The 15,406-nt window shown below is 54.8% G+C and overlaps 1 protein-coding gene across 1 annotated transcript; it reads right to left on the bottom strand.

The window, feature by feature from the left end:
- Positions 1-1,180: 1,180 nt before the first annotated feature.
- On the bottom strand, positions 1,181-14,688 carry INSIG1 (insulin induced gene 1). Its single transcript, XM_043872535.1, has 6 exons — positions 14,532-14,688; positions 13,455-13,886; positions 10,601-10,725; positions 9,241-9,407; positions 8,615-8,714; positions 1,181-3,103 (listed from the first exon to the last, which is right to left on the bottom strand). Exons 2-6 carry the CDS (start codon positions 13,861-13,863, stop codon positions 3,074-3,076), a joined length of 831 nt encoding a protein of 276 aa, XP_043728470.1. The 5' UTR covers positions 13,864-13,886; positions 14,532-14,688; the 3' UTR covers positions 1,181-3,073.
- Between the last annotated feature and the right edge of the window lie 718 nt (positions 14,689-15,406).

Here is a 15,406-nt window from a genome sequence, read left to right as displayed (position 1 = left end):
ATACAGTCCATGAATTCTCCAGGCCAGAATACTGGAGTGGGTTGCCTTTCCCTTCTCCAGGGGATCTTCCCAACCCAGGCATCAAACCCAGGTCTCCTGCATTGCAGGCAGATTCTTTACCAACTGAGCTATCAGGGAAGCCCAGGAGTCTCATAGATTGGATTAACCTCAGGCAAAACCTTCCAGTCCCTGTGGTGGGACGGCTCTATCAATTTTCCATACATGAACAGTTCTGTGTTCCATGTAGGAGAAAGCTATGGCTTTGGACTATGTTGTACATGTATTGGGTTTGAGTATAAGAAGGTAAGGGCTTTCTCTATCATTGCAATGCTGTTTCACAACTGAAAATAAATCTTGCAAAACCGCATCAAGCACGGTGTAGTTGCTGGAGGGTGGGGGTGGGCGCCCAGGCAGCCTGTTGGCTGCTTCCTGGAAGTGTGTGGAGCCCGGGCCGCAGCCAGCTGTGCCAAGCCCTGGGTGGGATTGCGCTGGACAGGAGCCCTGCCCTCAGGTGGATGCAGATCATGTGGGAAGGATGCTCTGGCTGCTTTAGGCGCCCAACCACACAGCTGTTACTTCTCTAGAGTGGGCAGCGCCGCGCCCTCCCCAGCCTGGCCCAGGGGTCTGTTTCTCACCCTGGGACGAGCGCCTCTGAGACCAGTTCTGATTCTTGTCCCACCCAGCACCCAGCCCTGGCAGCGCAGGCGTTCACACCAGGCGGTGTGTGTGCATGCAGCGCATCCGCGACACCTTCATCACCGGGGATGACCCTGTCCAGCAGGTGCCGGGGACAGTGGACCTCTGCCACGAGGGCCCTCACTCAGGGCCCTGGACGCACTGGCCGTTCACGGCCTGGAGGCTTCCTCTACCCTTTTCCTGGGTGTCCAGACACCCCGTGTCCTAGGACAGGGAGAAGGGCCCTCTCACGTCAAGATGGAGGACAGTATTCCTGGGGGTGGGCAGGCTGGAGAAGATGTCCCACTGCCCAGCACCAGTGGGCAGGGCGGGAGGTTAAACATGTCCATTTCCACCACGAGGAAAAAATATTTTTCCCGAGAGATTGTGTGGCAACTTAGTAAATTTTGGAAAGCTATAAAATATTCTTCCATTCCAAGTGTGACTATCCTACAGAGGGAGCTCCCCCTCCTCTCTCTAAAAGAAAAACCCATAAATCCAATGGTTGGTTTTGAACCTTTAATAAAAGTAAAAAAAATGAATGCAAAAGAACACAATGCTGAAAACTTAGTATGAATGTGAATCTCACTAGATGTTCCAATCTGGTATAGTGCAAATTCTGCTCATACTATTTAACAATTTCACAAACTCAAATGACTTTGGTTCATATACTTGCTAGAAAATATTGGCAACGAAATTCTTCAGATTCACATCTTTTGGCTACACTGCTTCTAACAGACATAAATTTATTTCCAGTTTAAGAAAGAAAAATACTCATTGTGCATGATCAAGTATATTGGAAAGATTCAATGACTGCTTTCATCTAATAACTTCTGGTTTTTTTTTTTTTTTTCACAAAAACGCTGACATCCTCATTGAAAAATCTTTTCACATAGTTGATGGTTCTCGTTTTCGGAAAATGTCATAAGGGGGTCACTGCAAAGTTCAGAATGGTCCTATTTTCTTTTAAAGGAAATTCTCTAAAACAAAGTCACTACGGTAACCTAAAATTTACTCCAGGATATTTTCCTTAAAACAAAAGCAAACTGAGACGGGGACCATTGGGTGAGAGGAGCCGGGGACGCGGAGAGTCCACGGCTGCCAGCAGGGGCTCCCACGTCCCCAGCCCCCCGACTGCCGGCTGCCCGAGGAATCTTACCATCAAGCCACATTCACAGGATTCAAAACAACCGAAATGTTTTCAATTGCAAAATATAGAAAGGGTGAATTTGTAAGTAAAAATTACAAGTTTACTAAACCCCCCAAACTGGGAGTATTTCAAAGGACTGGGGCTCAGCGGGAGGGCATGACAACAAAGTAACTTCACAACTGAAAAGAAATTATTGCTGAATTTTGCCTCCATGCAGCACTGAAATGGAGAACCCTCTTTAACATCTCATACGTTTAAAAAATAATAATAATAAATATTTAAAGAGAATACAAGGCTCAGATTGGTTTTCCTATACATTGCACTTGAAGTTGAAGACCCAGGACTTGCAGACCGGGTCCAATATGGTCTATGCCATTAAATGAATACATTGTGCTCACCACGTCTTTTTGAGTATTTAGAAACACCGAATGTTTAATGCAGTGACGTACGCACTCTTCTTTTCACAAGGCAATCACAGATTGCAAATCCCATGGGGCTGTGGGGAAAAAGTGGTCTCTTCTTCCCGAGCGAGTATCAAAGAAAACTCACGGTTTGGGCCAAGACGGAGACGTGTGGCCAGCAGGTGCCCCCTTCGAGACGATGCGGATTCTGGGCAAACTCTGTGAATAGGGGGGTGGAAAGTCCAACCCATCGCAGTGCAGAGCCACGACCTCCCACGCACGCCTCCTCTCTGCACGATTGTCTGCGCGGCGCCCCACACGGCCACCGGGGGCACGCTGTGCCCGCCCGCCCGGCGCGGCCGCCCTGCACTTGCTGCCACCACCGCCTTCTCTTCTTTCACAACACAGCCCTATTTTTAAAATCTTTTGGATCAGTAATATTCCTATTTTACCACACTTCATCTTTGTAAGCACCATCGAGCCATCCCCGGGGCGCTGATACGAAACCAGAGCTGGTAGTTAGGCTTTAGTTCGAGGCTGGGAAATATGGCAACTTGGCATTTAATAACACGGGAGACTGAGTCCTCGGGACCCGGTGCCCGGCCGGCCTGCTCGCGGAGCCCCCGGCGGACGCGGGCCCAGACACTGTCCCGCAAGGTGCCAACACCAGCGGCCTTCCGCCCGCGCTGCTGCTCTGACACAGGTGAAGTGTGTCCCAGGGGTCACTGGAACAGTCAGCCCCATCCGAAAAGATTACTGAGGAAAAGAGATAGTCTTTGTCACTACCCAGTATCACAGATTTTCTTCCCAAAGCTCGCCACTCTTCAGGATCCGTGGGTCTGAAGATTCAATCGCTGTGTGGCTTTTCGGGGACACCCTATGTAGAGAAAGAGAAAAAAAGAGAGCACGTTAGCGCTGGATGTGTGCGTTTTAATTAGCAATTTAAGCAGACCCTACAAAGTGAGACGAAGAATTCCTTTGCGCTGGAGGCGAGGGTGGAGACCAGAAACAGGCGGCAGGCAGGCTCCCCCAGCCCCACGGCGATGCCCTCGGGGCCCTGAGCTGGGTCTCAGCCGACCCAGTCTGTCCGGGGGTGGGGGTGCAGCAGACAGAACGAAAGGCGGCACCACCGCCCAGGAGCTGTGTCTGCGAGCACCTCCTCACCGACTGGCGCAGACACTCGGGGAGGGCACCCCGCACTTGCGGCTGCTGTCTGAGCCAGGCCTGGTGGGCCCTCAACTGAAGACAAGACACCCCGCTTGGGGAGCAGGTCCGAGACCAGAGGCTGACCTTCCTGAGGTCACTGGGCTGTGTGAGGACAGGCCCCTGCCTCCTGCCAGAGCCGGGGATCCTGCGTCTCATCCTAACCCCTGCCGAGAGGCCGAGCGAGCCACACGGGCCAGCCCACTCTGCACCAGATGCCAGGCACTCAGCCTCCTGGGCTCCAACCCCCATCTCCAAAGTGGGCTGACAGTCCTGCCCCCACACCGCCACCGCAGGACTCGGCCAAGTGCCAACGGACGCCAGCCCGACAACACCACCGCCGTGACGGCCAGGAGCCACCGCATCGCAGACGGGAGAGGCACACCACGCCCCACTGGCCGGGGAAGTGCACTGGAGACCCAGCGTCCTGGGCCTGGGCTCTGGGAACGGGGCGACACTCCTCAGGCAGCAGTGGGAAGCCTTACTTTTCCCGAGAAGAGACTTTCATCTGCAAACAACAGGCACGAACTCGATAAAATGATGCTACAGATTCTCGTTTAAACACAGAAACAGACAACAAATACCACACAGAAAAAGCAACATGAACCATGGAACATTCACGCAAAGCCAGCCTCTGGCTCTGGGGCACGCCCACCCGGGCCAGGAAGCACGTTTAAGGGCAGAACTGAGCGGACAGGAGGGGGTGGGCTGTAGGCCTGTCACACTGGAAACCCTGGCCCGTGCTGACCGGTGCCCACCTCGGGTCGACGCCTTCAGCCCTTTGTCTTCTGCACTCAAATCACATTCCACTACAAAGCCTCACTTGGAGACATCTGAAACCAAAAAGTTCATCCTGCAACACTGCTGCTAGAATATGTCTCAGAAATGTCCTCTGTCCGAGGACCGCAGGGAGGCTGCTCTGAAAGCGAGGACAGTGGCCACGGACGTGCGAACAGGACCGTCATCGAGGTGCTGACCAACCCCGTTTCTAAGGCACTGAGTCCTTTCCTGGGTTGGAAGTGAGCTTTCAAATTCTAAATGAAGAGTAAGCTCACCTTCACATAGCAGCTGTTAGTTTTTCCCCTTTCTTTGAAGAAAGAAAAGAAAAACCTAGCTAGAATATTCTCTTTCTCTAAAAAAATGTTTAACTTGATCTTTTTAAAGACTTAGGCAAGAAAGAGTCTAGCAAGGTGCTGCGCTGTCCAGGCACCCACAGACACAAACCCAAGCCGCCAGGGTGCACACCCCAGGGCGCTGGGGGGCACGAGCCTCTGTGCCTGGCCCCGGCACTTCTCTGGGGGACTGGGACTGGGCGGTGGGTGGTCAGGCAGGGGCAGAGGGCAGAGGCCATGCCCCTGCTCCAGCCCATCACAGCCATTGGCTGCTGGGTGGTGGGGAAAGCAGAAGGTCCTTCCGGCAGGGACGGTCAAGTCACGGGTAGTCACAGATGTCTAAGACAAACCTTATTATAAATATATTTTTCGTTCTTCAGCCCTGGTGCAATTTGAAGCAAATATAACTTCCAATTCTAGTTGCATGAAAAATACAGTTTTGGCTTCACACACTTATCTTTTTGCTCCTGCAACATCACATTCTAGAAAGGCGGTCTGCCATCCCATGGAGATGGCAGGAAAGGCTGAAGTGGATGGAGGGTTTGTGAAGAGGAGGGGTCGGTGTCAGGTTCAGAGGTCAACTGATAGGCTGTGAAGGCCGTGTAATTCCTGCCGGACAAAGGAGGGCTTTTTAAGATTCCCTACTGCTTTCAGGGGACAGTCATTTACAGAAGACTTCCCTGGTAGCTCAGATGGTAAAGAATCCACCTGCAATGCAGGAGACCCTGGTTCGATTCCTGGGTCAGGAAGATCCCCTGGAGAAGGGATAGGCTACCCACTCCAGTATTCTTGGGCTTCCCTTGTGGCTCAGCTGGTAAAGAATCTGCCTGCAATGCAGGAGACCCGGGTTCGATTCCTGGGTCAGGAAGATCCCCTGGAGAAGGGAAAAGCTACTCACTCCAGTATTCTGGCCTGGAGAATTCCATGGACTGTGTAGTCCATGGGATCATGAAGAGTTGGACATGACAGAGTGATTTTCAGTTCACTTCACTTACGATGCCCTGAAGGATGGAAGAGACAAACAGAAAGGCAGGGGCCAGGCTGGACAGACTCGGGGAGGGGAGGCCGGGGTGGGGATGAGGGTCCAGGAGCTCTGCAGGGGGTTGGGGAACCGATTCTTTGCCTTCCTGTCACCCACAACCCAGAGCCAAGGCTCTGCTCCCAGGGCATAGGTGGCGCTGTGCAAAGGCAGAGGGCCACGGTCCTGCGGTGACCGCACCACGGACAACCTCCCTAGGACACAGCTGACGGGCCTGCCCCCTCCTGACACAGGTCTGCCCGCTGCAGAGACCACAGCCACGAGGTCCTGCACACCGCCAGTGCTGCGGTTACCAAGTATAGCTGGCCCTTGAACAATGAGAGTTACAGCGAGGCTTCACTTAGGCAGATTTTTTCAACACGGTCCCTCCCTGGGTGGCTGTATCCATTAATATAGGATTCGTCCAATACAGTCAGGTTTTCAATTTCTCGGAGGGCTGGTGCCCCTAATCCATCTGTTCTTCAAGGGTCAACTGCAGAACAATGGTAAACTTTAAAGTTGCAAAAGAGAAAAGAACAACCCCAACCAGCTACTTGTCAGAAGTGGCCACTTCGTTCCTGCAGAGCGCTCCCCCCCACCTGCCCCCACCAACACGGCTCCTCACTACTGCCCGCCTCTGCCAGTAGAGGCTGACCCTTTAAGACCATCTGAACCCCGTGCCTCACTCTCGGGCCCCGAGTAGCTATAACAGAAGTAACCCTGCCTCATTCTCTCCCCCACTCTCCCAGAAACACGGCTGCAACCCGAGCCATGACCGCCCTGCCTGTGATCACACAGACCGTGTCCTCTGCTGGGGTCTGGGGGTTCGGGGAAAGGGGCTTTGCTCCTTCCCTCCCTGGAGTGGTTGGCAGCGGAGGGGGCATCTGTAAAACCGGCTGTGACTGCCCCTCCGGCTTCACACATCTAAGGAGTCTACCGGTCTCCCAGTCAGCAGCTCGCCCTGCTGGGGCTGGTGTCCAGGCCCTGGTTGGGGACTAACGTACCACAAGCCATGAGGCGTGGCCAAATATACACATAAAAGTATGTGCACGGATGGAAAGACAGGGGGAGGGCTGGACTCAGAGACCAGGGCGGGGGCTCTTTCCCTTTGATGACTCCAACACTCACCAGCCTCTTCCAGTTTCAAGACACAACAGTAACATCCAAAGATAAGATGGTCCCCAATTTTGAAGAGTAAAAAAGAAGAAACACCTTTAAGAAAGGGGAACTATAATTATGCCAGTTATCTTAAGTTCTGTTTAAAACTTTCACTCATCTTTTCAAAAAAAAAAAATGAAAATGTCTATGACAAACCAGTCCATCCTAAAGGAAATCTACCCTGGATATTCATTGGAAGGACAGATGCTGAAGCTCCAGTACTCTGGCCACCTGATGCAAAGAGCCAACTCATTGGAGAAGACCCTGATGCTGGGAAAGACTGAAGGTAGAAGGGGGTGACAGAGGATGAGACGGTTGGATGTCATCACCGACTCGATGGACGTGAGTCTGAGCAAGCTCTGGGAGATGGTGAAGGACAGGGAAGCCTGGCGTGCTGCAGTCCACGGGGTCGCAAAGAGTCAGACACGAGTGAGCGACTGACAGCAGCAGGAAGACAAGGATGGAAGGACAGCTGCTAAAACCACCTTCACTTGGTGTCGTTGCCAAAGATGTGACCACGCACTCCTGTGAGTCTCCGCCAACAGTTTCTGCTGTTACGAACCTGTGTGTGGTGTGCAGCATCTACCTCTATTCAAAGGATGCTTATTTACAAAATTCATTAAAAAACCCTTCTTCGTAAACGTATGACAGCATCCACCCCGCCTCCCCAAGTAGTAACCAGTTGGCTGAATGTTGTCAACTTTAACTCCGTGAAGAGTCACGGGAGCTGAAGACAACCTCTATCTCGAAAGCCTTACTAAGAACCCTAACTAAGCGGCACTGAGTGAACATCTCCAGGCAGACGGCAAGCATGCAGCTGCCTCCCTCTCCCCGGAACCACCAGGGGCGTGGGGATCAGCACGGGGGGTCCAAGGCTGTGGTCACCGGGCAGGGCCACGCATGCTCACAAGGGGTCCAGAGACAAACCGTCGACAGTTTTTGTTTTGGCGGCGGGTCCAGACAATCACAAGGGTGGAGGGGGAAGGATGGCGTGGACTCAGGAGCCAGTGGGAAACATCACAGATTCTCATTTTTAAGTTACTTCCATTTTTGTCAAACAGCCAAGCAGGCGGCTCCCAAGCCAGGCTCAGTGGGCACAAATAAATGTCCTGTTGTTTTTTTTTTTTAAAAAAAAAAAAAAAGCATGAGGGACCAAGACAAGTTTCTAAGGAAGTCCCAGAGCGTGTCTCAGAGAAATGGCCCTTACAAGACTCTAGTTTCCTTTTCTAAATTCATTTTATTTAAGCCTTCGAGTTGAACTCTATTCAAAACAGTTAAATGTCCATGTTGCATGCTCCTTCATCAAAGTGCTCAAGTGTCGCGGTCTTTCACCGCCAGCAGAACTGCCAAGTTATCCTGACTGTGTCTGCCTTTCTGGCTCTTGGGAAACGGCTCCATCAGGGACTCAGCGTGACTCCCTTTAGTCCTTAGCCAGGGTACAGGCCGGAGTCCACCCACCCAGGGACACTCGGCGCCCTCCCAGCCCCGCCCGCACTCTCACGGGCCTGGCATGGCACCCTGCCCCTAGCATGGTGTCGCCTGTACCCGCGCCGTGCAGCCGGGGAGGAGACTCATCATAAATCACTCATTTAGCTATTTCTGTAACTCGTCTCTGCCAGTCATTACAGGAGCGGCAGTTCAGAAAAGCCGCTGACAGACCTGCCATGTGAGGGGAACTCCGGTTCCTCTGCAGCTCACTGTGAGCTTACAAACCCCCGAACCTTTACAAGTTAGCAAAGAATGACCTGGGGATATAGCTTTTTAAAAAATGCATGCTTATCTGAATAACTGCTGCTCCTGACTATACATTTATTGACACAAATGATAACGTCTTATGTAAACCAAGCTGATCAAGCTGAAAGCTACCATCAGGTGCCAGTGTGACAAATTTACGTACCATGGCCAGCTGCCGTCCTATGTTTCCCACGGTCACGCCTCCCGAGAAGAATATGCAGGGGAGCCAGGAGCGGATGTAGAGGAAATCTGGGGACGTGTACCTGGGGGGAAAGGAAGACGTGAGCCCTGCATGGTGGGCAGGCACACAGCACGCCAGCCACATTAACACGTCTCACCTATGCTCACCGCCCACCGGGGCCACCTGATGTGAAGAGTCAACTCTGTAAAAGACCCTGATGCTGGCAAAGACTGAGGGCAGGAGAAGGGGGCAGCAGAGGATGAGATGCTTGGATGGCATCACCGACTCGATGCACATGAGTTTGAGGAAACTCCAGGAGATGGAGGAAGCCTGGTGTGCTGCAGTCCAGCATGGGTCACAAAGACCTGGACAGAGCTTAAGAGACTGAAGAACAATGCAAAGCTCTCCACCATGGCTTGGTTTTCCTTAAACTACAGACGGTGCATTTTTATGGGAATCAACAATAAGCAATGCTTTTGAAGATTTCATGTCTAAGCTCATGCCGTGTAATTACAAACAGAACACGGCACCTCAGCTTCGTGGGTATTCTGAGTAAAAGTGGAGTGACAGCTTCCGGACAGAGGGGACACTTGAGAGCACGTGCTTACTGATAGACCCCATTGTACACCAGCAGCTGCGTGATCAGGGTGGCGAGGAAGGCGACGGTGATGCCCAGCCCCAGGCCGCTTCTTGAACGGTCAAATGTCCACCAGAGGCCCAGAGATAGGGCTGCTAACGTCAAGGAGAGCTGAACGTTATTGGCAAAATCCAGTTTCTGGCGATGCAAAGTTAAGGAAAAGTGCAACAATTTCTAATACGGTCAACAACACACAAGCGAGCCCCGGGGCCTACACGTGTGCACCACCTAATTCTCCACCCACAGAAGCCTCGGGGAGAAGCCACAGAGAGCCTGTGCTGGATGCAAGGCTACTTGATCAGGATGCCCTGGGGTGCCTCTGGGATCCCTGCGTCGAAAACTTGACTTTACCCGTCAAAGTCCTAAAAGCTGTGCACAAAACCCTGCTTGGATTTATTTCAACCACAAAACAACTACATTCTAGTAAGTCATCCACAGTCCCACTTTTACTTCTTGTTCTTACTAGCAGTTTGAACTGAGCAGGCCCGGTCTTTGCTCCATGTCTGCAAGGAGACATCTCATGGGAATGGCATTCAACATGACGTGGTCACAGCGGATGGAGACAGCTGGCCTCCTCCACAACACTGCTTTATCAACTGCGGACAAAACAAATTCGTCAGAGCCAGGCTCTCTTGTAATACCTTTTCTTGACGTTCTTATCATTAAAATCAGGGTAGACCAGATTTAAGCAGCAGAAACTCTAAAAACAGCTTTCTCCAGAATTTAAAAATATAATCTCTCTGTGAGAAAGAAACCATACATCTCCTGAGACCTGGTAAACCATGGCCCATCTTCCTGAAAACTGCACTGTGTTTTCCCAGGCAGCCCACCAGTGGATGCCAGAACCTGACCTTGAAGGTAACCTCCACTGGGAACCCTATTCCTGAGGCCACCTCCTCTGATCAGCCCTGGGCCTTCCCTGATCACGGCCGGGGAGGGCGGAGAAGCAGACGGGCTTCTGCTCTGCCTTCGGGAAGGGTCGGCCACAAAGAGTGAAGCTCTCCCCACTTCTCACTGCAGCACAGGAACCAGGTCTGCGCTGTGGAAGGATGGGAGGCAGAAACGTACAGGGAATTTACCAAACTCCGAGGATCCAACAGGTAGTGACCGAGAAAGGGACAGGCTATAAGATTTCCACTCTGTTCCCAGGGTTGTTTTAACTGTTTCCTGAGACGAACCAAAAGGACTTTTCAGGACCATTTCGAAAGCTCTGCTGAGAGGAAACTGAGCAACATGGTTTGAAATGATATTTGTAAGAGGATGGTTCAACTGACCCAGGACGCGATAGACACCCATTAACATTAACGTGAGAGGCTGCTCTGGAAGGATACAGCACTAGCGTGGTTGATGCCAACGAAGACGGCCACGCAGCGCATCACGCTGGCCCACTCCCGCTTGAACTTGTGCGGCTCCCCAAGGTGACTGTCGATGCAGGGGTACAGCAGGCCGACCACAGCTGCGGGAGAAGACAAGGCGGCAGGGTCTGAGCGCGCCGGCAGACACGTGACTGCTACGTGGCGATCATTAGTGCGTTATTCAAACCATTCCCTTTCCTAGATTTACCAGCCATCAGATATTTAAACTAACTTTACATCTTTTATTTTTAAACTGTTACATCTTTGTTCTCCTTGAATACAAACCAAAAAAATCCATGTCATTCTTTACAATTTTAAACAAAACTGCGGCTCTTTGGCTTGCCCTATAGAAGGAATGGAGCCGGGGGATTTAATCATCCACATGGGAAGCACCCCCGCACCTCTGCAGGGGGCCGCCCTGGGGACCTCAGTGCTCCTCCCCAGCCCAGTGAGAGGGGCGCACCCGCAGGGCCTGGAGGCCACAGCACCCGTTCTGACACCATGCAGGCCTGGGACCCCCGTGTTGACCCGACTGTGCCGTCTGGGTCACGCAGGCCACGTTCCCAGAGGGTGGTCCTGCCCCTGACGGCTAAGGGGTTGCAGCGTTTTCTGCAGGAGACCCGCGTGTGCACCGTGCACCCTTGCCGTGGTCAGTGCACAGGACAACCTCGCCCCACCGGCCCTGCGTCCAGGCCCCGAACCAGGGCTGGAGCACGGGAAACAAGGCCTCACCCCCCGCTCGCCCCGCTGGAACCTGGCGCTCGCGTTTGTCCCCTCGTGTGTAAAATGATGAGGGTTATGTAACCAGAGGGAGCAGGAGGAAGAGCGTACTGTTGGCCTGGAACCGTTTTCACAGACACAGGACTTTAAAGCCTGAGAGTTCCCAGAGAATTTAGAGGGGGAAGGCTCGGTGTTCCGGGGCAAAGTAACGTGGAAAAAGCCAAAGCAAGAAGGACCAGGGCACGTGGTGACTGGCCGGGAGGCAGGCCAGGTGACGTCAGCCAGGTACTGAGGCCTGAGAGTCATGCATGGTGCCCCTGGGGTCCCAAGAGAAGAGGGACCCAGTTCAGCTCCCAAACAGAGAAACAAGGAACACAGCTTTAACCCAAGAGTCGATTAAACAATTTCAATTCCATATTACATTTTATCAAGTTCTGATTTTGGACTTTTTTTTGGGGGGGTGGGGACCCACATGGCATAGCTTGTGGGATCTTAGTTCCCTGATCAGGGATTGAACCTGGGCCACCACAGTGAAAGCACCGAGTCCTAACCACTAGACTGCCAGGGAATCCCCATAATTCTGGAGTCTTGAAAAACAGAACCCAAACAGTTCCATCACTTAAGTCACTGTATCTTAATCTTAGCCTTTCAGATTCAAGTAGGTGAAAATGCACTATAGCATTTTCCCTTTATGCCCCTGACTGATGGCTTAAAAAAAGCAGCTAGGGTACCAGACGTCATGTATCAGATATCCCTGGAATTCCTTGAAGCTTCTGTTACAAATAAAGCCTAAACCAAATGGTTCAATGGTTTTGAGATCAACTGTTCCAGTCAAAGGAACTACTATATCACATGAGAATGAAAAAATGGAAGTGTGCACCTAGGTCCAGTGCCCAAAAAGGAGTCTGGATAGTAAAAGGGCCTACCGATGGGGCTTAGAAAACAGCAGAAGCCTGACTCCCTGAGAACAATGAGAACCTCCTCCCCGCAGCACCCCTCCCATGAGGCTCCCCACTCCAGCCTGGGGCTTCCCCCCTGCTCTAAGGGAGGCTGCTGACAAGCTGCTGCGTCCTCAGTGCAGGGGACACACCCAGCTACGGACGGTGCGCCTGCCACTCGGCGTGTCCCCTTACACTTTCCACGTCTGTGAGATGGAGCTGCAGCAGAGTCTCGTAAGGACCAGGGGAAGCAAAGCATATAAAACAGTCCATAAATGCCAGCCACAGGGCAGATAGGAGCCGGCCTGGTCACCCGGGTTCACACCTGTCCTGCCCACCAGCCCAGGATGCCTGCCAGGGTCAGGCTGCTCACTCTGCACTTCAACCACCGGCAGACCTCAGGCCACAGCGAATGCTGGGTGACCAGAGAAGTGCTAAGCGCCCTACTGGGCTGAGATCAGTTCAGCGTTTTTTCCTAAAACCAGCCAGATGACCAGGAAATTTTACTCAAGAGATACAGTCCATCTGTCTAGTCTGTTAAGACTGCAGACTCTGGGTCAGGTTTTGTCTGGGTCAGACTCTGGCCAGGTGCACTAAAATCTAAACTCTGGATAAGACATTTGTTTTCCTTCATCCAGGGACCCCGGCGTTTTTGTTTTTGTTTTTTTGTGGGGGTGGGGGAGAAGGCCTGGCTTTGGCACGTTCACGGGGTAGTCCTGAAAAAGGAAGTGCAGGGAGGCCACTGGGGCAGCTCTGCCCACTCGCCCACGTGACGGTTTGTTTTCGGTTGCCCGGCGGGTAGCATGTTCCCGGGGCCAGCCAATCACGTGGCAGTTCCTCGGCTCACCAGTTCCACCGGTGGCCAATGGCGCGGCTCGCTCGGGGTGACAGCTGCGGGCCCCCTCAACACTGTCCTCAGGGCCAGATCAGTAAGAGGGAAGGACTTCGGTCAGCCTGGCACGGGCGAGGAACAGCCAATCACTGCCCGCCTGGTCCCCGTCAGCGGCATCCAGAGTCCTGGCATGTGGGCTCCTCCTCTCGCCCCTTCTCCTCTAGATACACTCACTGGAGATGCTCACCGCCCCTCTCTGGATGGTTCCATTCTCAAATAAACAGTTCTCAGAGGCCAAACACACTTCCTAACCCAACAGACATCTCCGGTGTCTACTCACCAGCTGCTGTCCCGCAGCACGGAGGAACCCACCAGGCGGAGGAGAAGATGGTGGCGATGACCTCATCTGGGAACAGGGTGACGTTCCTCTGGACCTGCAGGAGGTTGAGCACCAAGGCCAGGACCACCCCCACCGAGAACAGCACCAGGCTCCTCTGCACCAGGTGGTGATGCCAGCTATTGACGTGGCTGCTGCTGCCCTGGCCCCCCACACCAGTGCTCTGAGGCCCATGAGCAGGGTCGGTGCCCAGGGCGCCGTGGGCCGCCAGCAGAGAGGGGCCTGACCCCGAGGAGTTGATCATCTCTCCCGCTTTGGCTACCAGCCCTCTGGCACTGGCCCTCGGGCGGCTTCTGTGCTTCGTGCCCTTAGCACAGGGACCTCTCCAGAGGTGGTCGTCCAGTCTGGGCATGAGCCACCCGTCTGCAGGCTTTCCTAGAACGAAAAGGGGGCGTGGAGGTGGAACCCTGACCAAGTTCACTTCCAAAAGAGGTCGGGTCCAGGGAGGCCCAGTCAAGGAGGGCTCTGCTCTGGTTCACCACCAGCAGGTCCAGAAAAACCCCCAAGGCCTTCCGGAAGTTAATCACACCCGGCAGGTGCCCGCGGGTGGGGAGCGGCTGCAAGGACCCTGCCCACAGCCCCAGCCAAGCAGATGCACCGACTGCTTTCCGCGGCAGGCAGGCAGGTTGGGTGCACCTGAGCGTTGCGCTCCCGCCACGACGGCCCTCCACAGAAGCCCTGAAGTTCTGGCCCGTCCAGTCCAGAAGTTTTCCAGACCCCGTCCGTCTGCAGGAGGCGGACTCAGCCAGGCAGGACCGGGGACAGGTCGCCCCAGAACAAGTTGCCGCGGTCCTCCCGCTCCGGGAGGCGCACCGGTAGAGCGTACCTGGGGGTCGGGGGTGCTGGCCCCCAGCGCAGGGACCGGGGCTGGGGTCAGGGCTTGCGGCCAGGCCCGAGGGACCCCCAAAGGAAGGCGGCCTAGAGGGGCGGCTGCCCGGAGTGGAGAGGTCGGCACCCGGACATCCCAGCCCAGCCCGCCCCGGAGCCCCTACCCCGCCGCCCTCGCCGTGCCCCGCGTACCTGGCCGAGGGGCGCCCGCCCGCGGGCTCGCCGAGGGAGGAGGGACACGGAGGAGGGTACCGGCCCAGACCGCCTGGAGTCGGGCCCGCGGCGGTCCGTGCGCCGCGCCGCTTATAAGGCGGGCGGCGGGGCCCCCGGGTCACGTGGCCGCGCCCGGCCCGCCGCCCGGGGACGTGGCTTCCGCGCGCCCCGCCCCGCCCGCGCGCCCGTCCGTTCGGGGTCTGGTGAGGAGGCTGCGGCCAATCGCGGGCGGGCGGCCCATATGACGTCATCACACGCCACCGCCGCCCCGCGCCCGGCGCGCTGGCTCGGGAGCGCGGACGGACGGACGGCGGGCTGAGCGCGCCCGGGGGCCGGACGCTAGCTGGTGGTGGGGGATGACGGGGGACGGCCTGACCGACGGGCTCGGGGGAGGGGACGCGTTGCTTCGAGAGGACAACAGGCGGGGGGACCGACGGGCTGGTTAGAGGGTGGAGCGGGGGAGGGGGACTGACTGACTGACGGGCCGATGGACCGGCCGAGGGGAGGGAGCACTGCCTAACTGACTGACGGACGGACGGGGTTGGCCTACAGCGCCCGGGGCCTCGGGTGGACGGCGGCCGCGGGAGGGCGGTTTCCCAGCAGTTGGCAGCCGCGAGCCTGGCGTCCGGTGCTGGAAGACCTTAGCCTCCGGACCCTGTCCCAGACATGACCCGTTCAAAAGCCTCCCCTCCAGATGGTCACTCTCTGCCCCGGCGAGTCCCGTGGTGATGCTCTGACTTCCGTTCCATGCCCTGCTGTCTAAGGTTCCTGATCGGTCACCGCACCTGCTGGTATAAAGTGGGTTAGTGCCTGCAGTGACCAGAAGGTGCTGGCACGTCTAAGGGCTCAGCCGT

The sequence above is a fragment of the Cervus elaphus genome, chromosome 18, assembly GCF_910594005.1.
Source record: "Cervus elaphus chromosome 18, mCerEla1.1, whole genome shotgun sequence".
Taxonomy (NCBI): domain Eukaryota; kingdom Metazoa; phylum Chordata; class Mammalia; order Artiodactyla; family Cervidae; genus Cervus; species Cervus elaphus.
This window is presented reverse-complemented; position numbering and strand designations above follow the sequence as displayed.

What these genes read in the sequence shown, in the direction of transcription:
- INSIG1 (XM_043872535.1), bottom strand. Translation starts at nt 13,863, where the DNA reads ATGCCCAGACTGGACGACCACCTCTGGAGAGGTCCCTGTGCTAAGGGC. An exon ending in GTGCTGCGGGACAGCAGCTG is followed by an intron (nt 10,726 to 13,454) that starts GTGAGTAGACAC and finishes CTTCTCCCGCAG; the next exon opens with CTGTGGTCGGCCTGCTGTAC. An exon ending in GTGTACAATGGGGTCTATCA is followed by an intron (nt 8,715 to 9,240) that starts GTAAGCACGTGC and finishes CTTTCCCCCCAG; the next exon opens with GTACACGTCCCCAGATTTCC.